Genomic DNA, 25,620 nt, shown 5'->3' with positions numbered 1-25,620 from the left:
CAGCGTCTCGTCGCCAGCACGTCCTCGACGAGCTTTCGTCATCGATTTACCCACGTGTAGATGTTTATTCCCCTCGTGCACGTCGGCCAGGAAGAAACGATGTGAAAAAGAAGGTATTTACAAAACTGATGGTGGTAGAAGTTGATGGAACATTTAATAAAAATGAAAAATTATGAAATAACACGATCGAATGTGGATTACGTTTGTCATCATAACAATCTTTGACTATTACGCTCAGTTTCCCCCCCCCCCAAACGTTTTATTTGACCTGGGGCAAAATATCTTAAAAATGCCTCAAAATATCTACGATAGATTTTTGCTTGTATCCCTTCATGGCATATGGTTGAAATCAAATAATCAAAAACCAAGTCTAAAAGAGACGCAAAAAGCAGTACAACGACTGTACAGTAAGGATATTTTCCATGACGGTGGAAATCACTGTTCCTAACACGGACCGTGAATGCAACACGGTGGGGGGAAGGGTGCAACGTTTAAATCCCTCCCCGGATTTGACAACACGCACGCACCTTGTCTGCTTGTAAACACAAGCTCACACGTGACACCGAGGACCGAACTGCGCGACCGCATTGTGTGCGAGCGGACAAAGAACGACATTGAGAGCGAGCATCGGCCAGGTGCGGGGTTAGGTGTCATGACAACCGAGGTTATCTGACTTGATTTGAAGATGGTTTTCTTTCTTCGTCTACGTCGCTGTGGCCGACCTCGTCTGACCGAATGAACTTCTAATGTCCGGACCTCGAACCGGACCGTTCGAAGGGATATCGACGTTAGCTGCGTTGTCAACAGCTCCGGAGCAGCTGGCGGCGGGGGAAACAGCCGCACTTTCTTTGTTTCTCTTAATTTATTTGATCGATTTCTGGAAACGGCTACTCCAGGTTGGACTTTTCCAACGGGCATCTTATTGTAGCCATCCTTAGTTAGCATTAGCCTTTAGCCTCAAGGGATTTTTGTTCCCCCCCCCCCCCCCCCCCCCCACTATCCCTAGCGTTAATCTCGTCGTGTCTTTATTTACTTTGGATGAGATGTCATTCACCATGGAGGATAACGTAGAGTCCGGATGGGTGTCCGTGAGGCCCAAAGTCTTTGACGAAAAGGAAAGACATAAATTTGTATTTATCGTGGCCTGGAACGACATCGAAGGAAAGTTCGCCATAACCTCCCACAACAGAACCGTCCAGAGACGGTCCACGTTCCTGGAGCCGCTCATAGACGATGCTCCTTCCGGCGCTTCTGTGGCTGAAAAACACGCCAAAAGTCCCGTCATCACCACGAAAGACGCTAGAGTCAGACCCCACTCTAGTCCCACGGGGAAATCCGCAACTACGACGGCCAAAGCCGGTGTTACAAAGACCACGGAGTGTGTCAGCCACGCGTTCGGATCCTGGGATATTGTATCACCGAAAGTTCTGGATCTGGAGATTTTGGATCCTGTAGATTTCCAACTGTCTCCGGAAGATGAGCCCGGCGACAGTGAAAACAGCAGCCGGGAGGACTTCAGCTGGGCCGGGCTTTTCTCCGTCCAGGACCTGAGGGCAGCCCACCTCCAGCTCTGCGCCGTTAACTCCGACCTCGAGCCGTGCTTACCGTCTTTCCCGGAGGAGCAATCCGGCGTGTGGACGGTGCTCTTCGGTGCGCCCGGGGTGTCGCAGCGGGAGACAGAGGCCCTGTGCTACCAGCTGCAGGTGTACCTGGGTCATGCCCTGGACACTTGCGGATGGAAGATCCTGTCCCAGGTGCTTTTCTCCGAAGGAGACGACACGGAGGAGTACTACGAGAGCCTGAGCGAGCTGAGGCAGAACGGCTACGAAGATGCTCAGGAGAGGGCCAAAAGACGCCTGCAAGAGGTGAGTTTTAATGTCATTTAATGTGAGAGTTGTTTTTGCACTTGCATGTGGGATCGAATCCTAGCAGCGCTGAATGGTGTGTGTTTTTTTTCGACAGTTAAACCTCAGCACTCTTATTATAGAGAGACGCATTTTAAGAGGGCCGACCGCAGTGTGCTGGCTTCCCAAAAAGCATGTCGTTTTCAGAGCATAATTGTGCTGCAAGGCCTGCTTATTCTCCTCCTCTTCCTTTGTCCCCCCCCCGATCCACCATCTGTTGCTGCACATTCACAGGCCTGTAACATGATCTGGTCTGGCCAGACATCACACTGCAGCTGGCTGAGCTGGAAGTTACAGAAACACAAGAGAACAATCAGAGGTGGAGTTACAGAAATGAGGCTTCACCAGAACTATTGGGGCTGTTGTGCTGAGTCCACACAGCTAAGAATGGGTTTTCACTCAGCATTTTACATCATTTTTGCAGGTCTGGTTATATACAAGTGCCAATGAAAATACCAGATAAGTTGTATATCTGTAAATAAACATGCAATATTAATCAGTTTGCTGTGCATTGGTAACCATATATAGTTGTAATAATCAACATTACAATGTTAATTGCCAACGAAAATATGACATTTAATGCTGTTCTTCTCCTACAGTGAAAAGCCATCTTTTAACACCAAAAACACCACTTTAAATGTTTGTTCTCTAACTCACCACAAACAGTCCTATTTCCACATTTGGGAAGCTTGAACCACTGAGGTTAAATCATACGCCTGTCAGGGTACAGTGTGGTTTAAAACTTGCCAAACAACAGGTCACAGGAATGACTGGGCATATAAATAATTATTGTATGTGGAACGATAAAACAAAATGTATGGAATATACCATCAGATGTTAGCATTTGGCTCTGTATCAGGTTGTGTGTTCTAAGATGAGTATAATTGGAGCTCATAGACATTCTGTCAAAATATACATCAATACAATAGATGAAACATAAACTGTAGGGACTTTCCATTATATTTTTTAAATCTGTGTTCTATTTTATGGACAATGTGCTCAATTGAAAGTGATAGTCCATGAATTGATATATCACAGAAAGGACTCAACACGGAGATAGTGGATCTCTGGGAAATGGAAGAGTACAATGGATTGTTTCAGGATTTGGTGGGATGGGAGGAGCTGAGAAATATCTGCTTTTTGTTTAAAAAAAGACTGAAAAATGAAAAACTATGCTCAGATGTAGGTCATGCACCTGTCTATAATTATCCCGAGACAGCATTTCTTTATCTTTAGAATGTCATTTCACAGAGTCTGACCATCAGTGGTTGCTGACGGCAATTGTGGTTGGTCAAATTTCTGTTACATACTTGAAATTATAGCATATAATGTTGCCAGCGTGTGGTATCAGTTGTTTATGTAACCAATCGTCTCCAGTCAAGGCAAATCATTCCCACTTTGAATTCTTTTCCTTCAGTCAAACACTTATCCATGTTTAAATAAATGCACCGTGACACTACAGTTCATTCTTATGGCCATATCATTAATACATTATTACGTAATAGGCTTTATGGTGTGTCCTCATGTGGCTCCTGTGAGAGATGATGTGTACGTTAGTGTCAATAGCACGTGGGGTTTATCTTTGCTTTTACGGCATTTGTGCTCTTGTCTAAAAGGACTTTCACGTTCAGTAAAAATCCTACAAAACACGTTGCTCAATGAGCGTTCCTGCTGTGGGTCAGAGTTCAGCTTATTCATAGACGGCAGCAGCTCTGCTTCACGCTTGAATTCCGGAAAACGATGAGGCGGTATGCGGCGTTTCCCTTTGAAACGCTTTATTCCTGCCGAGACCCTTTTAACTCGAGTGTGCTCCAATTTATATGGCCAAGTAGTTCAGATGGAGGGCAGAAGCACAAGTCCTTCAACGCATCTTGGGACAGACAAACCGGTAGAGCTGGTCCTGATCACAGGGTTGGAGCAGACTGCAGCTCGTATCAATCATAGCTAATTATGGCCTGCATGTTCAGGCACTTCCTGGAGACTTAATGACTAAAACTGTGGGCTAAATATACATTTGTGAGGATGCAATGAGTTTACCCCTGTTGGATAAACAGTGGACCTTCTTCCCACCAATCTTGATACATCACAGTTGGCTTTTATTAGTGTTTATGAAATGTGAAATCACTCTAAATAACTAGTAAAACATCTTTATGCCCTTCTAATGATTCCTGAGCAACATGAATGCGAATTGCTCTTCACCCGAGGCTAAAACGACATATTGTAATTCTCGTCTGTGTTGGATCGTAGATTACTCTTTCCAGAGGTGATAATCAGGAACTCTCCGAGCCGTCCACACGTGTGTTATTGTCCCGCTGAGAAAGTCATTTGAATATGGAAATCTGTTCTCAACAGGACTTTAGGACGGTGTGTCACAAGAACAAAACTTTGTCTCAGAATGAAGGGACAACAATCCTCATTTAAACATCTTGTTTATTGATTGATTTAATCCCAGGTTTGGTGTTATGTATTCAGTGCGTCTTGCTTGAGCTGGGGCTGGAGTCGGCTCGCACGGCCCAGCGGTTTCCTGTCTCACGCTGACTGCAGGCGCTGGGAGCCGGTACGCTGTTGGCCAGTGGTTACCAGGGAGACGCAGACCCGTGGTAAACAGTAGGGGCAGTGTTAAAGCTGAATCGTGCAGTGTCTGACCCAGTCTCCAGTGCGACGGGCTTTGGAAAAGCCGCCTGTGTTGATGTAAACGTCTTCTCTTCTGTAGCTCCTTATTCAGATGAAAAACGTACATTTTAATGCTAAATAATGCAGCCGCTGGCACATCAGAGCTTTGTGCGATCGCGTTTATTTCCCCAACAATGATGTATCTGTGGATCCCAGGAGATATTCTGTGAATCCCCAGTAGCTATGGCCAGTTTGTTCTCATTGTGTCCACAGAAACAACATATTCATTGTGACATTTCTGACCGCACACACTTTGTTCTTGCCTTCACTGCTTACTGGAAATTTATCTTACAATCTGCTGTCATGAAATATGGTGTTTGTCATTTTCCAAGAATGTCATGTGACTATCCATGCATCCATTCCGTCTGATTTGGGTGCAGGTTTTGGACAGACACAAAGCCATGGACAACATGGTTGAGCTGCTGCAGGTGTACACCCAGGAGGACGAGGCCTACGGAGAGCTTCTGGAGGCGACCACTCAGCTTTACCACTATCTGCTGCAGCCCTTCAGGGACATGAGGGAGGTGGCGATGTTGCACAGACAGCAGATTAAGGTAATACACCATCCTCGGATGCCATCTGTTTTAGGGCTTGATTTAGTCGGTTTAGACACTCTTCTGGAGCTGGAACACACTCCGAGTTGAGTTCAGCGGTGCTGTTTTTGACCCTGAAACACTGTGGTGAAGTCCTCTGCTGCCCCTGCCATTCCAGTCCACTGTAAGGACATTAGTTTAGTTGCTGAGGCTACATTTGATGGTGATGGTGATGGTGCACGAGCCAGCATGTGTTACCCTGAAGCTTTGCATCAAGGGCTGTGGAGGGCAGAGGATCAGCCATGGAGGCTTTTCCCCCCTGCCAGAGCTGCTTAACCACCAGCATAAGTATTATTACAGCAGCCACTAAACCACTCTGTGATTCTGCTGCTTCAGCACAATCTTCAGTTCTCCACAATCCTCCTTCACTCCATTTTTTTCTCTCAGAGCTCTTCATTAGAGGCTTGAAAAGGGAAGTAAATCCAAGAGTTAATCTCTCCTCTCTCTGGCCTTCCCCAGGGGTCAGTGGGTCAGAATTCTTCACACTCTTGTATGTTTGTTCAGGAAGTGTGCGCATAATATTCCATTATACAACAGAAAAGAGAGGAAATCTACATGAAGTACATAGACAAAAACAGGAATGTAAGCTGTATTAAAATATTCAGGAGCTTTGATGATATTGACTACATAGAATCCAACAATGAATACATATTAACATGTCAGTGTTCAGGGCAGGAGGAGGCAGGTAGAAAATGTGCCAGTGGCGGAGAATACTGACAAAAATAGCCAGCGTATAATAACACTGGGAGGTTGGCACAGGTTTTGGATCGTTTAATCCCCCCCAAAAAAAGAGATGCCGTAGTAGTGTGGCTCGTTCGATGGTGCTCAGCAGGGAAAACTCATCCAAAGATGAAGAAAACTCGTGTTGGGAGATCACAACAGGTTTGTTAAGACTCTGTGTTCCTCGGGGAATCTGTGATGGCAGCAGCTGCCTCACCTGCAGCCTCCAGGGCGAACCAACAGCTGAAAACATAGCTGTATGCAAATGAAGCGCCGGTGCTGGCACCAGCAGGTGGTTGCTGCTGAAGTCAATAGTCAGGACTGGTCTGTTCAGGACTGGTCTGACAGTAGGAGACAGACTAATGCTAATTTTACACTAAGTAACACACCTCTGGCACGTCAGAGCCTTCCTGAGACTCTTTGAGGATGATGGAACCTGGTGGAGTCGGTAAGCATGTCTGAGGCGTTACAATTACGGTGGAAAGGAGAAAATCCTCACATCGCAGCAGGCACCCAGCAGGACGCCCGAGCACTCCGATGAAGGACTGGCACATTCTCAGGTGGACCTGCTGTGTGGAGGACCTGCAATTCTCCTGTTGCCCAAAAGGTCAAAGGGCAAGCATGAATTAAAAATGAGGCTTCTCTGTGACAGGCCTGAGATATTTCTGGACAGCAGCCGGCTCCGGTTACTGCTTCACATCCTTTCTGCGAGTTGGCACCTGCTGCCTTCAACACATGCTGTTGTTATCCTGCACTTTTATTAATTAATGGCTCAGTGAGCGCCGGAAACATTAAATCACTAAATCCTGCTATTTGGGTGCCTGAGGTTAAAATTATACTGACGTGTCTGACTCCACCAGGGTCTATGTCTGGCCACGTGACGCTGATTTAGTTATCGGCGCGTATATGCTTGGGCTTGTGGGTAATTTAATTTCTTCATCTGTGGAATGTCTGTGGAGCGGATCAGATTCACATGTTAAGCCGATTCACACTGTGGTGGAGGGTGTGTGATAGGCTCAAGAACAAGGAAGAGCTGATATATCTGCTTCGCCTACTTCAGCAGCTGTTGCCCGTCTCCTTTTTCCTTTTCTCCTATTACTTTTTTCCCGGATCCACTGAAGGAGACAATCGCATATGACTTAATCCTGACTGGAATCCCTTAAATGACAGATTAAGTTTGTTGTTCTCCTCTGGACTGTGCCGAGCGTCTGATACTGGGACTGGCCAAATGGCCCAGCTCAGGACCACCGTGGTGATATCCGTGCCGTGAATAACTGGCTTCACCTCTATTTTTAGTTCCTCGCCTCATCTTTGTTTTGTCAAGAGCAGCTGTTGATCTGACGTGTGAAAAGAATTCTTTCACAGTTGCCCTTCATGCAATTTCATTTGTACACAACAGAGTAGCATCACAAATAGCTCAGTCTGTAAAAAAGTATTTTTCTAGCCCCTAATTGAACTCCTATTAATAACATAAACCAATCGGGCGTCACGTTGGTCATATTTCATGATCAGATCAGTCCCAGATCAGCTATGGGGGAGTGAGTCTGGATGTAAAGAAGCTCTCGTTCTCTCTGCATGTCCTCCTTTTACACACTTGTACTTTATCCTTTCTTTTTATGGGGATTTGGGATAAACGTTAACATTTTCTTTTGGACTCCCTCACGTTTTCTCTCTTTTTTTTAGCCTTTGCGGTCAGACTTATTCTCTCTGTTTCTGATGTAATCTTAACTCCCCCACTCTCAGTTTAACCCCCCCCCTTTGACTCCCTGTTCTTATGGCTCACGTGCACACAATCTCCCCCCTCACCCTGTCTCTCTCTCTCTCTGTCTCTCTGTCTCTCTCCCAGACCTTTGAGGTTGGTTGATAATTACCATGGTTCTCCTCAATTCTGAACACCTAAGCACATCTGTTTCACGTTGAGATATTAATACATGACTGTACGTGAGGTGGAGCTGAGGTCCATCTGTACATTTTGTTCCATTCGGCCTTCCTTTGGTGGGCGGGGTGAGAGTCCACGTGGCAAAGCTTCCCCCCTGTTTCTAACTCTTTTTCACATGGCCTGACATGAGTGGGTGACTGTGGCTGTAAGAGATAGTTTGCCACGTATAATACGGCTCTTGTAAAAAGTTCTTCTTTTGGGCTGGGTGATGCTCAGTTTAGGTTGTTGTGTTAAAGCACCGTTTTAGTGTCAACACAAACAAACAGCAAATGGGCCTCCAAACACTCGACACCGCCTGTTGTCACCAGCTGGTGTCACACCCTAGTGAAAGATAAGGAAATATTTTCTATTTGTCTCCCACAGTACTCATGGAGTTAATTTAGGTACATGAATGACTTTATTAATAGGTTTATTAAATGAGAAAAAAATGTAGCCCCACACGCGCCCTCTAGAGGATACATTTGTGATGGCTATTATAAACAATGTACATGAAAAGTGCTAAAAGAAACAGAGTGTAATGACTAATTTCGAATATGTGTCATAATACTTCTATCATTGATGTCATTGTTATTATTATTTAGATGCCAGTTAGACTAATACTTTTTATGTATGGGTACTTTGAATACAAGAGCTGCTAATAAATACTTGGCCTGTGTAACCTATGATGCAACTTTCACAACTTGTGGCCCGATTTAACCACCAACAATTACTCAGTGAGACCATGGCAACAGCACATTTCCTGTTTATATGCGCTAAGACCCAAGTTCTATTGTCTGCCCACTGAGAGAGAAAACAAAATCCTAAATGCAGGGATTGAAACCAATTTTGTGCTGTAGAATCCAATTATTTGGCATTTTTAATTAATTTTGGAGTCAGGTTGTGAAGGCTTTTGGTCTGTTGTTACTAAGCTATCCGTGCCAATGTAAACACTGTATGTTTGACCTGCGTCAGATCTCCTTGGAGACGGAGCGGCTGGGTCCTCGTCGTGTGGAGGGCCTGAGGAAAGAGGATGAAGAATGGCAGAAGAAGGCGCACGCTGCCGTCCTGTCCATTCAAGACCTCACCGTTAAGTTCTTTGAAGCCACCACGCGCGCTCAGAAAGGTAACAGATCTCAGAGAGCTGAAATATGTCGCCCAAATACTTTACTTCACCATTCACCGCGTGTTTCAGCTTTGTACGAGCGGATGCGCGCCGACCAAAAGAAGTTTGGCAAATCCACGTGGGCAGCAGCAGTGGAACGCATCGAGCAGCTGCAGTACGCAGTCTCCAAAGAAACTCTGCAGCTGATGAGGGCCAAAGAAATCTGCCTGGAACAGAAGAAACATGCCTTGAAGGAGGAGGTAAAGTAGAGCGACACACAGATCGACACTAATGCTGACGTGTTTTATTTTTGAGTGGGGGGAGCTGCAGGCTACCAGGAAGAGATACCAGGAAGAAAGACTTATCTGTGAGGTTAGAAAAGGGGGAAGATAAAGGCAGTGTAGGAGAAATGACCTCATGCCCTCGACAGCCTGCAGTGGAGTGAATAACATCCTGGAACACTGGAAATGACTCACTGGCAAGGACTGCTGGGTACTGGCATTAATGTGCCAAATTCTGTTAAAACTAAACTTGTTTGGTGAGAACTGGTGCACACGTTCCATCCAGTAGTTTGTCTGTGTCTTTCTCTGTTCACAGATGCAACAAGATTTTGTAGACTCTGCAGAATGTGAGGAACTTGATTGATGATGTTTGGCCATAGAAGAAACAGCACAGCAGATCTCTTATTATCTTTCTAATTATGTGTTTGGTGAAGCTTTTCCTGGTTCGATTTGCAGTCCTCTGGGAGGAGCCATGGAACCAAAACAAAGTGGGGGAGGAGGGGGGTGTGGGGAGAGTTGCTTTTATACAGTTTCATGCTTTTTCCCAGGAAATTTCAAAACTGCAATAGAAAGAGGCTTTAAACACATCTGAAATATCTAATTGTTTCTTCAATCTTGTTTCAGATGCAGAGTTTGAAAGGCGGCGAGGATGCCATGCTGCGCCTGGACCAGATGGAGGCGCTGTACTACAAGCTGCAGCTGCAGCTGTACGACATCCAGGCCGAGGTGCTGCAGTGCGAGGAGCTGCTGCTGACCGCTCAGCTGCAGAGTTTACGGCGGCAAATGACAGGTGGGCGTGTTTGTCTGGCTGTTTTATAGCTACCCGCTCATTTAGAGCTGCATTTAGGTGCTGCTGTGTATGCAAACTGGTTTACCATGGGTTTGTCCTGATGCCGTTCCAGAACATCAGGATGAGGTGGTGTACTACGATGCCTTTGAGAGCCCCGATGCCATGAAGGGCGAAGAAGACCCACCGACCCCACCGTCCCCCCTCAGAGATGAAGAGCTCAGCATCCTGCAGCTGAGGACCCGGCAGCTTGAAGCCCGCAGGGGCCGCATCACTGCCAAGAAAGTCTACCTCAAAAACAAGAAGGTGCCCCCCCCCCCAAACCTCTTAGGAGGGCTTTACAGATATGTGCTACAGTTGAGCACTTTACTCATGTGAGTTTCATCTCCAACAGGAAATCTGTATTATCAACCACAATCAGAAGATACAGCAGCGAGAAGGAAGCCATGATGACAGCAGTTCTTTGGAGACGGCGCTCCAGGTAACAACCGTGGTGGTGTGTGATGTCCGGTACAGTGCTGTCGGTCAGCTGCTTAAATACGGACCCTGTTGCCCAGGGAGGAGATGAGGATGAAGCCAAGACAAATGTCAGCGTGAGCCAGGAGAGGCAGAGGACTCTGGAGAAACTCCGCAGCCTCAGACAGGTGAGGAACAGCGGCTCAAGCGTTGCTCTCTCACGGGTTGTTGCGTCTGACCTCCTCCTGCTGACTCCTCTGCCCACAGCGTTACCCGGGTCAGGTGACCTTGAAGTCCAGCCGACTGCGTCTGAATCAGCCTCAGAGCCGGAGGAGAACCGGGCAGCAGCCCAGCACTCAGGCAGCCAGCGTCCAGACCGACTGCATCTCGGACCTCCCAGAACTCTCTGCTCCTCCTCCTGCGTCGGACACCTGTGAGATCCTGTCTCTACCCACCATTCAACTCGACCAGCTGGACGCCTCATCGCCCTTTTTCTCGCTGCCTCCGCTCTCAGCGCCACACTCTGTTTCATTCGCTCCTCCCCCTCCACCTCCCCCTCCCCCGCCACCTCCTCCTCCCATGTCACTTCCTCCCCTGGAGGACCGACAGAGCGAGGAGGAGTCGGGCACCCCAGTACGGCAGGTTTCCCGCGAGACTGAAACTTCTTCCCTGCCACTGGCTCCGTTTTCCCCTCGATACTTCGACAGCAGTCAGCTGCAGACGGCGAGGAAGAAGCTGAGGAAGACCGCCTCTCTGGACTCATCACAGTGGAGGAGAGGTGAGGAGAAACCTTTTAGAAGGAAGACATTTGACTACAGATCCCAGAATGCAAAGCAGCTATAACAGAATCCACTTAACCTGTGTCCACAGCAAGCTCCCCCATGGATGAAGTCCTGGCCTCTCTGAAACGCGGCAGCTTCCACCTGAGGAAGGCCGAGCTGCGAGTCCTGGCCCCAGACCCAGACGATGACACCAACAACATCCTGGCTCAGATCAGGCAGGGCGTCAGGTTGAAGAAGGTCCGGACCCGGCCGGAGCAGCAGCGCCACGCCAAGACCTTCCCCCACTCCTCTGACCCGCTGACGCGCAGCATCCACGAGGCTCTGAGGAGGATTAAAGAGGCGTCGCCGGAGTCCGAGTCTGAGGATGAAGGTCTTCCGTGCACTGACTGGGAGAGCTAGATTTTTAACCTTTTCAAAGCTAAATGGCGCTAACATCATCTGAAACAAACATCCTGATCTGTTTCCTTTTATATCAGAAGTCCTCAGAATTATGTTTTTGTCATAGTTCAGTGTATTGTTGCAAACATGGACCACTGATTATTTTTTACATTGTTGCCGTGGCGCTCATGAGGAGGACACAACCTCTAACCTCTCATCACGTCGTACTGTAGCTCGCTGTGATGGGTTTATTGCGAAATACTGAAAACTTGCACTGCACTCAAACCTATACTGTGTATGTTTACGTAAACATGGCAGGACGGGACTGGTTGTCAAGTGGGATACAAAGATTTTCCTTTAGATTGGTACTAAATTAAGTGTCATACTCTTGGTTTGAGGTTATCAGCAGCTTTATCTATGAAGCAGAGAGGAACAGAAGCATTTTAGCCGTAACTTGTGTACATCTAATTGGCAGCAGCAGCTCGTGGAGGGAATTAGCAGCTATTAAAGTAATATCAAGGTAACTGAATTATTGTGGGGTCTATACTGCAATACCCCCATAACATTGCACAATTAGAAGTTAAAATGACCTTTGACATGAGTGAAAAACGTTTTGTTTTTAAGCTTTATGAAAACCTTTGTAGATATATGGAATAACATGCAAATATCATGCTAATGTGTAGCTGCCTGTTTAACAAACCAATTAGTTCATCGGCGCGGTCACGCTGCATGGTTTGGAAAGCCAGTATCCTCAAGCATAGAATGATGAATGTTTCAGTGAGACTCTTTGATGGATTTTCAACGGTTTCACTGCAGCACACAGGAGCACAGCTGGATTACAAGCATAAAACTGAGTTTTTCACCTCTTTACTGTAAATCTGTAGGAGGGTTTTAGCATCCACACAGCTCGCGCATGTGAGGAGTTTCTCCTGCTGCTAACGGCGGATATTTGCACAAAAAGAGCCGATCATTAAAGCAGATCATCGATTTAACAAAAAAAATCTGGTTTGCCGACAGTGTTATCCTACGTTTTAAATCGGTAAGAGTTTAGGTGATCGCATTAATGCAGTGTGAAGTTGTCCAACTGTAGCGTAGCTGCCACGCAGAGATGCCAATGTTGATTTCTTTCAGCATGAGATGGAAAGAAGGAGCATCGTTTGTCCCTCACAATAATGGAGAGTGAATGTTTGCAGCATTGCTGCACAGCCATTGTGACAGTTTGCTGCCTTTTCTGCTTTTATATCTTTGTAAACCTTTTTGATTGGACAAAACGGCATTCATCCGGGACATTTAGGATGTGGGGGATTTGAAGATAAATGGATAAAACTTGACTTCACGCGTGCTTGTTTGGTGAGGTTTCTTTATTGAAAATACACGTCACGTGGAGACGCTTCTGCGTGCTGCGTTTGAGGTCTGTAGGTTCATTTCGGCTTTGTCGCCCTCTGCTGGTGAGGGCTTAACCTACATGTGACGCTGACTGTGGATTTAAGTTGTATTACCCCGGGGGAACATTCTCCCCTTTCACTGCCTTCTTTGTTTTCACACGTTTATTTTCCTTTTTATTGATTGTTGATGTTTTTTTGAGTTTGCTGTGTGTGTATGTGTGTGAGCATCAATATATGTTTAAGTTAATAGCGACACCCTGATCCAAAACCAGTTCATTTCTATTGGAAAGATTTAAAGATTGACAGAATTCGCACCGTCTTTCATTGCTACAGTTGTTTCTCCTCTCAGAAGGAATATTGTGTTTCCAAAATTATGGCTTTATTTTCATTTGCACCCCAAACTTTACAAGTTTTTAACCTTTACGACCTTATGCACGTGGCAGGTTTCGAGGACAACCCCCCAATGTAAGTGCAATAATTGAGATTAAAGTCGTTTTTTTAAAGTATACTGTAATGAATTTAAATGTAAATCATGACAAAAAATCTATCTGCATGCCTAAATGTATTTGAAGTATTTATTAAAACTTCATATTCAAAGTGATTTTTAAAGCATACAAATGTAAATGTACTTTATAATTCTTTTTGTTCTATCCTATCATGACATTCCTGTTTCTATACCATAATTCTATTTTTGTCCTTTCAAAATAAATTTCAGCACCAAAGCATTGCCTGAACGGCCATTTCATTATTAGTCTTAACTCTCGACAACGCAGACCAGTGAAATTTGTGCAGAAAATACTCAAAAGGGGCAAAAATGACACAAGAATGATCTTTTTTTCTTTTACTATGAACTCAAAATTACAATTGTGTTTTTAAGCATGTGTTAAAACCAACATTTAAAAGCCTTTTTCTCCCATTTCAAGCAGAAACATTTTTATTTGTCTAGCAGAACCAACAACAAGCCCTTATAGTGTTCTTTAGGTGTTTATGCTGAATTTGTTTTAATGTCTCTGAATTTTTGGCAACAGGAAACCCATCAAAATAAAGTACCGCTACCATTGATGCGTCTCTGTACCAAAGGCAACAACTGCAAAATAAGTAAGTAGAGGAATATTTGGCAAAAGGAAACAAGAACGAGACTTAATTTCCTTTCATGCTTGAAAAAATATTGCCAGTTTTTAAAAAAAAAACAAAAAACAAACCCAAACCACCCGAAAAATCAGACCAAACAAAAGGATGAAGAGGAAACAAGATGTAAAGAAATACATTTGCATTTGAACAACTCCAACATTTGCAACATTTAGTAATAAATTAACAACAAAAAGGAACCAATCATTGCACTTTGAGTTGCAACAGACACAAGAGGGGAAAGAAAACATGATTCACTCACACACAAAAGTGCACTATGAAGAGTTTAGTAAAAAAAAAGGATAGAAATCAGAATTAAATGTCTGCCTCGCAGCCTACACATATCAAAGTACCTGAAAGTGAGAATGGAAAGCATTTATCCTCCACTCGCTGCCCTTCTGTATTGCTCTAATAGGATAAAAGACGTGTCCCCCTCTCAAAAAAGATCCAAATAAGACCGGAGGAAACTTTACTGTTCTTTTGGCTGATGGTGAAAATGGGGACGAGGCGAACGGTCACCGAGCTCAAAAGGGTCTTAAAGAAGTCTCTGCATGAAAAGAAAACCTGGAAGGTTATTCCAGAGGAGCGGAGGGGAAGGCATGATCCGAGCCGACGTGGCCGGTTTGTAAACGTGTACCGAAACGTAACGTGTGGACCGTGAATGCATCGCGTGTAAACATACTCCTCTGGACGCGCCGCGCGGTCACGTGGGGAACAGGAATTCAAGTCGCGGTGACTGCCGACATGCGGGTGATGTGTCCTCTGAGCGCTGGCTGGTGGTGCTGATGGGTGGCGGCGCCGCTCTCTAGCTGCTCTGGAGGAGCTTGGCCAGGGTGTCCCGCAGCTCCGTCAGCTCCAGGATCTTGCTGTCCAGCAGCTCGAGCAGCGAGCGCAGGCTCTTGTGAAAGGCGTCCCGCTCCTGCTGGCTGCTCTCCAGGCGCTGCTCCAGCTCCCTCAGCTGGGCCTCCAGCGTCTGGTTCCTCGACTCCGTGTCCTGAAACAAAGACCGGGTCACGGTGTGCGAACGGGACCAGCGGCGCTGCCAGCTGACGGACGCGTCCCCCTCACCTGCAGCTTGAGCGTGAGCGAGTCTTTCCGAGTCTGGAACTCGTTGGCACTCTCCACTTCCGCTTTGAGTCTCTGCAATTCCTGAAACGGAGACACAACCGGTGAGCGTTCGGACACGCCGGCCCGCTCCCCCCCCCCCCCCCCCCGTACCTCTTCCTTGGCCCTCAGAGCCGCCTCCAGCTCTTCTATCGTTTGGTTGAGTTCTGTCTTTTGGGATTTGATCGCCGTCGTTTGGCTGCTCACGCACTCCAGCTCCGTCACCTGAAACACAAAGGACACCGGCCTTTGGTCCCCAGCTGCTCCCCCCTCCTCTGGGCGCCGGGCGCCGTCGTACCCTTTTGTGGAGCCGCTCGGCCTCCTCCTGATACGCCGCCAGCTGCTGTTTCCACTGTTTGACGTTGGCCGTGGACTCCAGCAGAGCCGCCGTCAGCTTGGCGTTGTTCCCCTTCAGAGCCTCTAGCTCCGCCTCCCAGTGCTTACCGATACTGGACGAACTGGACACACGCGGGGGGTAGGGGGGGGGTCATTTGGGAATTTCTTGTGTGATTTGTTTGCAGTGTTTACCTCTGTGAGAAGGGAAGTGCATTCTGGGAAGGCTCCGCTCTGACTTCAGGGCGCTGAGGTGTGCCCGGCGTGACCGGCTCTTCGTCCGTCCCGTTGAAGTTTCCCGGGGTCAAAGGTGACTGCTGATCCCCGGAGGTGGACTCCTGAATTAACAAACAGTGAAATGTGGGAAAAAAAGTTATGACAGTTATCACAAATAAAAGAGGTGAGAGTCGGGGCTTTGTTAGGTCACATATTTGATGTTCCAGTCTGAGATATGAATCAATGATCTTGTTTCGCTCCTTCAGGAAGGTGATTAAGCACATTCATCAACCTGCTGGACTCCTAATAATCAGACGCAGTGTTGATGACTTCATGCTCTCAAAAATGTACGTCCCTGCCAGGAAATGTGTGAAAAGCCGGCGGCGCCTGTTGTTACAGGCGACTCTCTATCGGACCGTTTTCTGAGAGCGTGAACCGGTGGTTGGGTCAGGGAGGGGTCACGTGGGGGGGGTTTTACAGGTGTTAGTCTAGAAACCAGGACGTGGTAAACAGCACAAACATCACACGGTGGAGGGGACAGCCGAGGAGGCACTAGCTCATTAACTCGGGGTGAAATTGGAGGGAAAATGCCTCTAAAGTCAAATCAATCCACCTCTCCGTTCCCCGTTACCTTCTTTTTTACAGGTTTGTTGACAGACAACACATCCCTCTTTACGGCGCCACCCTGAGGAGGAACGATCGGGGAGATCAGAGGAGGCAGAACCAGCGGCAGGTTGTTGCCCCAGTGGCAGAAAGTCATGCGGAATGTTCCCAGTCCAACACAGACAGAGTTAGGATAAAAAAAGCTACATCTGCGTCTCATCTGACCCGCTCGGAATGCAGGAAGGTGTGCAGGGACTGACTGGTGATACCTGAGACGGAGTGCTGGTGAGTTCAATCTTCTCCTGAGACTTCTCTTTGGCTAACCGAGCCGCCTCTTTGAACTCCGCGAATTTATCTGCAAACTTAAAGAAAAAGGGACACTTTTCAGCATGGGGGGGGGGGGGTCAGAGGGGTGCTTGTGTGTCTCCGCGTTCTCACTTTGGTCAGGTGGCTCTCGGACGGGAAGCCGAGGCCGTAGACCGTGTTGGCCCGGCTGTCGGCCCACTGGCCGAACTTGTGGGACGTCTTGGTGAAGGTCATGTTGGGAGTGATGGTGCTGTTGATGATGGCCTGGAGGGAAAAGACAGAACAATCCCACCAGGTTCAATCAGGAAATCACCATTTCCGGACTTCAGCAACCCCCCCCCCTCCCGAAATGTTCCCCACAAAACGCAAGAAAAGCTGCAGCAACTTGCACAACTCCACCAACTCCACCCCAGCACTCGTCACAAGACTAAAATAATCACTAAATCAACAAACCCGAACGCCGCAGGCTCCCACATCTGCTGATTCAAACCGAAAGGTTTTCCAGCCAGTCACGGATCAGATCCAAAGGTTACATAAACACACACCTTGGAACCATCCAGGCTGATGATTCGATATACATTCCTGGTGCCGTCGAAGAAGTAGGAGACCGTGACAGCGTGTTTACTGGTCGGGACCCAGTTCTTCTTGGTGCTGGGGTCGATCTGGAAGACGTGGGCCCGCGTGCTGAAGATGGGCTGCTCTCTGTGTGGAGGAAGACACGGAGACGTGAGGACGCCAGGCGCAGCGCCCAAAGCTGTCGTTTATGCGGACCCCAACAGTGCGGAAATAAATGACTCGGCGGGAAATATCCCATCAGACTACTGGAGAGCCTTTATTGCTTCCTCTAACGTCTCCAAACAACATCAAGGTGTCGTTACTGGGGGTTAACGAACCTCGCAGCTCATGGCCGAGCCGCCAGCCAGTGCTACTGGGACGGAGACGGAATAAATGGCACTTACAGAGCTGCAAATGGACAGATTTAATAACGTGGTGCAGAGATGAGACCATAAAGAACCGGATAAACCTGAACACAACACTCGTTCTGGGGCCGTCCTTCATCGAGTTCACGGCAACCACCTCTTTGACCTTGGGGCAGCTCAAGGTCACGTGCTGGAACTAAATGGAAGGGAACAAACAAGGCAGGTCTGCTGTGCGAGTCCTGCAGCGCGGCCGACGCCGACGGCGAAGGCAGGCATCTGTGCAGGCAGCCTGTCGACGCTCGTGGTCGTGTGACACACGGCAGCAGGAAACGATCCACCCATTTAAGAGAACCATCAAGCGATTCCACGTGGGAACGTCTCTCAGGGAACGACGGTTTAATGGGGAGTGTGTCTGGGAGACGCCGCCGACAGCTCCCGTCTCTGGGACCCTCTCGTCTGCTCTCTGGTAATTAAGTGTGCACGAAGAGGTGACAGAGGATGTTCTTTAACGATAGCTGCACTCCAGAGACACAGAGGGGGGAAGTGAGCGTGCACAGGCTTTGGCACCAAGTCTAATGAGGAGAATGTTCATTCACAGTGAAGAGGAATTCAACATCTAGCCGAGAGAGGAGGCAGGAAGTCAGCTTAAACCCTGGAGAGTGTTGAGCAGCGGACAAAGATGAGACAGACAGAACAATTATAATTATATATACTGTTACTGTAACAGTACTGGCCTGGATCACAGTGCGTGCCAGCCTGTGTGTGTGTGTGTGTGTGTGTGCCAGCCTGTGTGTGTGTGTGTGTGTGTGTGTGTGGTGACAGTTAACTCATAATCCCTTTTCACAATGAAACAGACCGTTGCATTCAAGTCTCGACAGCAAACGCTTTGACAGAGGAATCTGCCTGCAGATGATATTGAATCAGCAGTTCTTCCTTTAAAGCCACAACACACACACAGACACACACAGACACACACAGACACACAACTGTAGTCAACAAAGGGCGGAACTGTCTGTGAGTACAAGAATGTGGCTGCATTTTCTTCTAATCACATCAGGACGTTGCTCATCAGGATGTGCTGCTGCTGCCAATCGTTGGATTCATGACGGCTGCCGGAAAACACAATTTTTTAAAAAATCAAATAGTGGATTTTAACATTGGCTTCCAGTGTTTCAGTACGGCTGTGGACAGTTCTGAGGACCGAGGTCAACGCTAAGACAAACACGTCTTCAACGCCAACCTCTCCCATCACTGGGAATATAAATATGCAGCTCTATAAAAGCCCGCTTTGCTAACTTAGCTGCAGCATTGTCATGGCAACGACCACGTGACACGAGCTGGTCCCCATGAGCTCCGGCATGGAAGTCCTCCAACCTGATCTGTCCATCGTCCAATCCGATCCCCCATGTCCCTGCTGGTTAACCCTCCCGACCAGCGCGGGGGCTGAGGCTTGGCAACGTGCAGTTTGCAAACACCCATATGTCGTTCAGCGGGATAACAGCTCCACCGGCTTTCTCTCCTCGATCTAAAAGAAAGGAGCGCCACAACCCGGCAGAAGAACTGCCACGCTCCAGCATTTCAGCACCTTCTTTCCCGGAAAAAGCCTCAAAAAGAGATCTGCTCTCTCGTTAAGGAGCACACAGGGATCAAAATGAGGAAAACCCAACAAAGAATAATCTCAAAAAGGCACCATGAAGAAGGTCACAAGTGGTAACGGGGGACACGTGCAGCCAGAGACCAACTCTACGAACACCAAAACGCAGCAGGAAGCTTCTGCTAGCTGGTAGCATGAGGCTAGCTACTCCTGCACACTCCTCAGGCCAGGTTTAGTCTGACAGCGTCTGATTCTGAATTAAAAGTGTCTTTAATTTGAAATCGTGAGTGATCAGACAGTGAAATCCAACTAAAAGCCTGACCCACTCGAACATGAGGCACAACTTTCCTTCCAACTCCAGTTAAAAGTTTAATGCCGCGTTCAGCCATAAATGATTCACCCTCTCCGGAGCGTCTGAATCTGACTTGGCACTTAAGAGGAGAGGGCGAGCGTAGGACACAGGCTGGAGCGTGTGAGGAATTGATCTCCGGCTGGATTATGCCCGCCGGCCATGAGAATTACAGGGAATGTGCTTTGCATGAGGTGGTAAGCAGTTCAGCGGTTCAACCCCCCACCTCCTTCTGCAGCACAATATGACAACACATCAATCACATGCAACATCATCTGCTTCTGTCTGGAGTAAGAACTAGGTCGCCCCACCAAACATCTGCAGGTTCACCTACTGCATATGCACTAACCTAGCACCCAGATTAAGATCCTGGTTTATGGAATCAAGTGGGCAGGGTACATTTAAAGCAGGCAAACTTTCCAGGCTGTAGTTTAATCGTGTAACAACCTAATAAATTGAATTTCTAACCCAAAGCACGTTGTGCCCATAGGTGCAGTTGCACCGCTGCACCACAATCACAAGTCAACTTGCTTTAACTAATCTGAAATATGAGCGTGTGAAAGCTGCAAGGCGGTGTTTGTGTGTGCATGTGTGCTACAGATTCATATATTTTATTTGTGTTTGAGAAGGCTTCGGGGAGGACAGCGGTGCTGCACGGCTAGCCACAGTTAGCCGGGCTAGCTGGCTAGCGGTGGTTGGCATCCTGCAGCTGGGACTCGCTTCGCTGCTCAAAGCTTGAAAACCTCTAAGGCACTCGGAGCCTGACTTGTGGCGTTATAGTAACAAGTTGTTTGGATACATACCCCATTTTTGCAAGGTTCTGTAGCCGGAGAGGAGAGTGATGCCGTCCCTGCGCTCTCTGGAAGCTGATGTGTGTGAACGGGCTGGAGGCTAGCTCCAGCTTTTAGACCCTCTCTCAACCCGGAGCTTCTCTCCGCTTAACTTCAGGAACGGCGCATCCACGGTCCCGTCTCCAGTCCGACGTGGCTCGGGCTTAGTTCCATTGTGGTGGCGGTGGTGTTTGGGGGGGTTCACAGCAGCAAATGTGTGGCTGGAAACATGACGAGGAGACGAGACGCGGCGCTGCCGTCGGTGATGCAACCGCCCGCTAGCTGCGCCCAGATAAGCCAGCTAACGACACTTGCAAGTTAGGGTCATTTAGTGCCAGTTAAGGCGTGTAAACTTGTTTAACCAAGTCCAAAGACAGAGTCCAGCACCAGCAAATGCTGCGACGAGTGAGATTACGCCTTCAAATAAGGTCGCTTTATCCATTCGCTGTTAGCTCGACCTTGGTACCCCTGCAGATCTGTGTGGGTGATCTTAACTGGACACTGGAAAAACAAGAAATCTTCAACCAAAGAACAACCTTTGCATATCAGTGAACCTCACCCCTCGATGTCGTTAAACGGTTCGTTAATCCCGGGTTGCAGTCGCTGGTCCCTTTCTCTCCATTTCGTGCCATCAAGTTTCTTCAACCGAGCGTTTTTCTGCCACAATCCGGGGCTTCGCCGCCCCTTGTCGACGGCAGAAATCTCCTCTGAAGAGGCAGATTCATCTCCGCTGCTGGAGATCAGACAGAATTCTCTTGCTGGGCACTCGGGATTTTCATCCCCATCCTCCTCCAGGACCGCAACAGCTGCACAGATGTCGAGGTTACCCGACGCTGCGGCCACGGGGGCGGGCGCTTCTGGCCGAGGTCGCCGGTTCCTCGTCTTGTTCTGTGTCTGTAATTCAATCCAATGGTTAATCCGACTTTCGGATTATCTCAAAACGTGATGCCGATGCTCCACCGGTCCTCTCCTCAGCACCATTCTCATTCACTTGCTCGGCTCCATCCTCGGCTGTCGCTCGTGTCGTCACCACGGAAACACTCGAGTGTGACGTCAGCGGCGGTCAAGCTCGACCTCATGTAAACAAAGCAGAAACAAATGGCACCAAACGGTGGTTTTTAAGTCTGCAAAACTATTGAAATGATCTCGATTCGACCGTGCCAGAGAGGCTTTTATAGCGCATTCATCAGTTAGAAGAGGCTGCCTTGATTCACACCTTGAAAGACTAGTTTTCTTCGTTCCGGACTAGCAGAGTTGAAAGGAAGGTTTGTGGAGCCTTGTCTGCCTGTGAGGCTGTTGTGTCTCATATCTAATCTCCCCCAGATGCTTCTCCTCAGCTTGCTTCTCTAATCTTTGGAGCGAGTGGTGGCCATGCAGAAGATAACTGAGAGGCAGCTGCAAAGTCCCCCCCAGTAGATTCTTTCATTCTCTGTCAGTTTTGTGAAGCAGAGTCTACGACCTTCTGATGGCTTTCTGCCGTGACTCCGGCCAGACCTCCTGACCTTTAGAGCGCCACCGTTTCCAGGTTCACCTTAAGTTCGTGCCTCCTGTCTTCTCTAACTTAGGAGGCTGGTGAACAAACACTGACAGGTGGAAAAAAAGCTGCTTTTGAATCACAAAATGAATGAAAAACAATTAAAACGTTTATTTCTGGACTCCACAAGTCTTCAAACTGAAGATCTCCCTGATCACTTGTGGGACGGTCGTAACTCAAACACCCCACACATCCTCCTCGACCTGCAGGTTCGTGATGTTGGGTATCAACTAACAGCAAACCGTGTATATTTAGCCCTGGTTCAGAAAAAGGAGAAGTCTTTAAACTCTGTACGGCTGGGTCACAGTTCAGAGGCTGTAAGTAATTATCCCAGATTAACTTTCTTATTGTATCAGCCAAATTTAAGAGCCCAGCCAGTGTGAACACATGGCAAAATAACCCCGACACGTTTCGCAAATGTGAAACCCTGGAAGGCCAGTTTTGTATTTCAGCACTGCTGAGCACCAAAACTGGAGCCCAGCGCGCTGGTTTTAGAACGAGCCCGACGGAGCAGCGGACGGGAAACGCTGAAGCCGAGCGCGGCGGGATTTCAGGGCAATGGACTCTTCTGCTGAGGGGGCAGAGATGGATGGCGAGATGATGGCGTTGGTGCACGAAAACGCTGAAGATCAAGGCTTTGTTGTTGGCGATGAAGTGGAGCACCTTCAAAACAGGTGCAGAAACATTATAGGCTGATAAAACTGGCAGAAAAATGCTAAATGATGATGCTAAACGATGCTAATTCCCTCAATGCTTCCAGCCGGTGTGTGTAAATGCTCTAAAGTGTGTTTTTGGTTCAGTTTGATTGAAATAATCCCTTGCAGGGACATTTTTCCACATTTAATAACTGTTGTTGTGACCAAAGTAACTAATATGGGTTGGAAAATGGAAGTCGAGGTCAGATTGTGTCCTTGTGCTCACAGTTTACGTGAAGTCATCCAGGATGACAACGTCCGGCCCACCATGCAGTTCCTGATGATGGACTCTTCCTTCTCCATGGTGACACTGCAAGGCGAGGACAGCGGCATCGCCTGGGAGACCACCCCGAGCCGCTGCAGCACGCCCTGGGCGTCGGAAGATCTGGGCTCTCAGGGTGCGCTGCGGTCCTCGACGCCCTCGTCTGCTGCAGCCGGGAAGATCATCTTTGTGATGGACGAAGGGATGATGTCCAGACGGAAGAGGAGCAGAGAGAGCGACCAGAAAAGGAGGTCGGACAGACAGAGAGAAGCTGCCCTGCAGAGTTCTGGGGCGATTTCCGAGAGGCCCGAGTTGGCGGAAGTTTCACAACCAAACGTGAAACCCGACGACGGTGACGAAGACGTCTCGAATGATCCCCCCGCTGACAAGGAGCAAAAGCTTTTCAGTTTAGTGTCTGAAGGCTCCGAAATCCTCAACATCGTCGTTCCCACCAAACTGGCCACTGTGGATGAGGAGGAGAGCAGAGAGATGGTGGACAACCTGTCTTACCTGGAGGACAGGCCTGTCCCTAAGGCCAGTGAAGACCCTCAGGAGCTGCCTCTGGGGACCTCAACAGCAGGTCCCAGTGCAGAAGCAGCTGTCCCCATCAGGGTGACGGACCCACCAGGGGCCCCAATGACCAGGCCTCTGGACAGAAGAGCTTCTGGGGTGGTGGACTACTTTGAGGCTTACACCCTGATCGACGCCCAGGCACCTGGAGGTCCTGCTGTCATCGCCCAAGCGGTGGAACCAAAGCCAGAAGTTGCCATGGAAACCCAGGACTCCGTGACACCTTTGCAGAAACCTACCACTGGGACAACCGCCGACCTTGAAAAGCCAGACACAGTCAGCCTCGAGGAATTCACCAGTGATCTTCTGGACGAAGTCTTCTATGGGGGTACAGAGCAGAAACCAGAGGGCGGCAGCGATGGTGCGGCCAGAGGGCCCCCCTCCAAGGGCCCTTCAAAACCAAGCGGCTCCATTTTGTTTGGCCGCGAGGAAGATGTCCTGACTCCAATCTTTTTACCAGACGGCCCACCGAAAATCATCGATCCTATTTTACTGGAGGAACCCAAAGCCATGGCCTTCCTCTACACGGACCTGTACGAGGAGGCGATGGGATGTCGGACAAAAGAAGAAGACGCGGAAAGCGTGGGCTCCGAGAAGTCCTTCCACAGCAGACACTCAGACCGGGAGGCCAGGGGATACTTGGAGAAATACGTGCTTATAGACGAGACTCCCGTGGTGGAAATGGAAGCAGTAGATAAAGGAAACCACGCGGAGGAAGGGCTCCGGGTGCTGTCCCAGGAGTTGTATGATTACAAGCCTGAGAAAGAAATTCTGCCAGAGCCAGAGGAGGAGATCACGGATTTCCTCAGGTCCAGTGCCAACTCCTCTCCCTGTGAGATGGAACCTATTGATCGATCCCTCAACACGGAGGAGACGACAGAGACCAAAGAAAAGACCAAAAAAGTCGTTGCCATCAAAGCAGAACCAGAGTTGGAGAACCCGGTCGATCCAGCAAGCATCCTGGACTTTGAGTGTCCTTACGAGGAACTGGACTGGGGACTAACAGATGATCACCTAGCTGTCCTGGATATAAAAACCCATCCGACAGATCCGGAAGTGTGGCGAGACTCTTACTTGCAAAAGCCGGTCGCCCCCCCGAGAAAAAAGGAAACTTCCCCTAAGACACGTTTGGATCTCTGCCCTTTGACCCCAGTCGATGTTCAGGTAAAAGAAGACGCGGGTGGGAAGGAACAGGGAGTTGGGGAAAAGGAGACGGAGACAGCGCCAGCAAAGTCCGTCGACGAAGAGGACGCTGGGGAACCTCCGCAGACCTGCAGGCTGGCTTTAGCTGCAGCAGAGCCAGCACAGAGCGGAAGTACCGGGGACAGTGATGAACCGCCTCCCAGAAGCATGACCCCACCTGTAGACGAGGGAGACGGAGCAGAACAGGGGACACGTGAGGCCGAAGGCGCTGCAGAACCCGGAGACCATGGCTCATCAGACTCAAACAGAACCATTGGTAGTCAAAAGGAAAAAGAAGGCGTTCAAATGCCAGCAGAGGCAGCCAAAGAGAAAGCACGTTGTATAATTCTGTAGCTTCAGACCTGTTTCGCTGTTTCTTTATACGTCTTATAAATTTATTTCAATGTCTTTGCAGAACTTTGCATACATGATATTTCCTGCTGACGGGGAGTGGATGGTGTCATGAGTATCATTTATGAGGGGTGAGGGTGCCATATTATGGTGCATCGTCTGCTAAAAATAATCCTCTTTGGCTTTAACCTGACACCTTGTCTCATTGCCTGCATTTAATCGTGTAAACAAACCAAAACACTCAAGGTATTTAATACGTCCATGCATGTTGAGGTATTTTTCATGAAGCTATCTTACTTGTTCACATTTTCTGATACACTTTATTATTTTAACTTTATGATTCTGCTACTTTATTCTACTTACCATGCAAAACATGATACAGTGACTGTTACATGTTCTTTAGCCAGCCGAAAGCATTTTAAAACCTTAAATGGCATCTTCTCATGATGTGACTGTCAAAATACAGAAAAGGAATACGAATGGAAATAACTGTGGGCGTTCCTTCTGTTTTCGTGATGTAAAATGTAAAACTTATCCAAGAAATACAATGTTAAAAGTATTTTCCTCGTCTTGTCGTTAAATTACACTTCGACCTCCACATCTATAGAGGGCAGCATTGAGACGATAATTAATCGGCATTAACTCTCGCGTTTTTAACTGGCCA

At 48.1% G+C, this 25,620-nt stretch overlaps 3 protein-coding genes across 5 annotated transcripts; 2 read left to right on the top strand and 1 right to left on the bottom strand.

Annotated features, from left to right (window-relative positions):
• The first annotated feature begins 982 nt into the window (after positions 1-982).
• jmy (junction mediating and regulatory protein, p53 cofactor) lies at positions 983-13,701 on the top strand. The gene is made up of 10 exons (XM_011619432.2): positions 983-1,865; positions 4,958-5,131; positions 8,781-8,931; positions 9,001-9,170; positions 9,816-9,981; positions 10,094-10,284; positions 10,373-10,459; positions 10,536-10,622; positions 10,702-11,212; positions 11,305-13,701. The coding sequence occupies exons 1-10, from the start codon at positions 1,044-1,046 to the stop codon at positions 11,613-11,615; spliced, it is 2,670 nt and encodes an 889-aa protein (XP_011617734.2). The 5' UTR covers positions 983-1,043; the 3' UTR covers positions 11,616-13,701.
• A 117-nt stretch (positions 13,702-13,818) lies between these two features.
• LOC101063326 (homer protein homolog 1) lies at positions 13,819-21,243 on the bottom strand. 3 transcript variants are annotated; one of them, XM_029837949.1, is made up of 11 exons: positions 20,922-21,243; positions 20,336-20,863; positions 17,215-17,371; positions 16,802-16,933; positions 16,633-16,725; positions 16,392-16,445; positions 15,740-15,882; positions 15,510-15,669; positions 15,326-15,436; positions 15,176-15,256; positions 13,819-15,101 (listed from the first exon to the last, which is right to left on the bottom strand). In XM_029837949.1, the coding sequence occupies exons 2-11, from the start codon at positions 20,338-20,340 to the stop codon at positions 14,913-14,915; spliced, it is 1,125 nt and encodes a 374-aa protein (XP_029693809.1). In that variant the 5' UTR covers positions 20,341-20,863; positions 20,922-21,243; the 3' UTR covers positions 13,819-14,912. The 3 variants fall into 3 exon arrangements, with proteins under 3 accessions (XP_029693809.1, XP_029693810.1, XP_003978172.1); XM_029837950.1 differs by having other exon boundaries at positions 20,336-20,583; XM_003978123.3 differs by lacking the exon at positions 16,392-16,445 and having other exon boundaries at positions 20,336-21,234.
• A 236-nt stretch (positions 21,244-21,479) lies between these two features.
• On the top strand, positions 21,480-25,512 carry si:ch1073-398f15.1 (cardiomyopathy-associated protein 5). Its single transcript, XM_029837948.1, has 2 exons — positions 21,480-22,570; positions 22,820-25,512. Exons 1-2 carry the CDS (start codon positions 22,455-22,457, stop codon positions 24,957-24,959), a joined length of 2,256 nt encoding a protein of 751 aa, XP_029693808.1. The 5' UTR covers positions 21,480-22,454; the 3' UTR covers positions 24,960-25,512.
• Positions 25,513-25,620: the final 108 nt, after the last annotated feature.

This window comes from Takifugu rubripes, chromosome 6 (assembly GCF_901000725.2).
Source record: "Takifugu rubripes chromosome 6, fTakRub1.2, whole genome shotgun sequence".
Lineage (NCBI taxonomy): Eukaryota > Metazoa > Chordata > Actinopteri > Tetraodontiformes > Tetraodontidae > Takifugu > Takifugu rubripes.
The sequence above is the reverse complement of the archived record's forward strand: the minus strand, read 5'-3'. Positions and strand labels throughout refer to the sequence as shown.

Bases quoted from the DNA above. Each gene is read 5' to 3' on its own strand.
- jmy (XM_011619432.2), top strand. From the start codon at position 1,044: ATGTCATTCACCATGGAGGATAACGTAGAGTCCGGATGGGTGTCCGTG. The intron at 9,171-9,815 runs GTAAAGTAGAGC...ATCTTGTTTCAG, and splicing joins AACATGCCTTGAAGGAGGAG to ATGCAGAGTTTGAAAGGCGG. The intron at 9,982-10,093 runs GTGGGCGTGTTT...ATGCCGTTCCAG, and splicing joins TTTACGGCGGCAAATGACAG to AACATCAGGATGAGGTGGTG.
- LOC101063326 (XM_029837949.1), bottom strand. The intron at 16,446-16,632 runs GTATCACCAGTC...GTTCCTCCTCAG, and splicing joins TCACCAGCACTCCGTCTCAG to GGTGGCGCCGTAAAGAGGGA. The intron at 15,670-15,739 runs GTAAACACTGCA...GCGTGTGTCCAG, and splicing joins GCACTTCCCTTCTCACAGAG to TTCGTCCAGTATCGGTAAGC.
- si:ch1073-398f15.1 (XM_029837948.1), top strand. From the start codon at position 22,455: ATGGACTCTTCTGCTGAGGGGGCAGAGATGGATGGCGAGATGATGGCG. The intron at 22,571-22,819 runs GTGCAGAAACAT...TTGTGCTCACAG, and splicing joins GTGGAGCACCTTCAAAACAG to TTTACGTGAAGTCATCCAGG.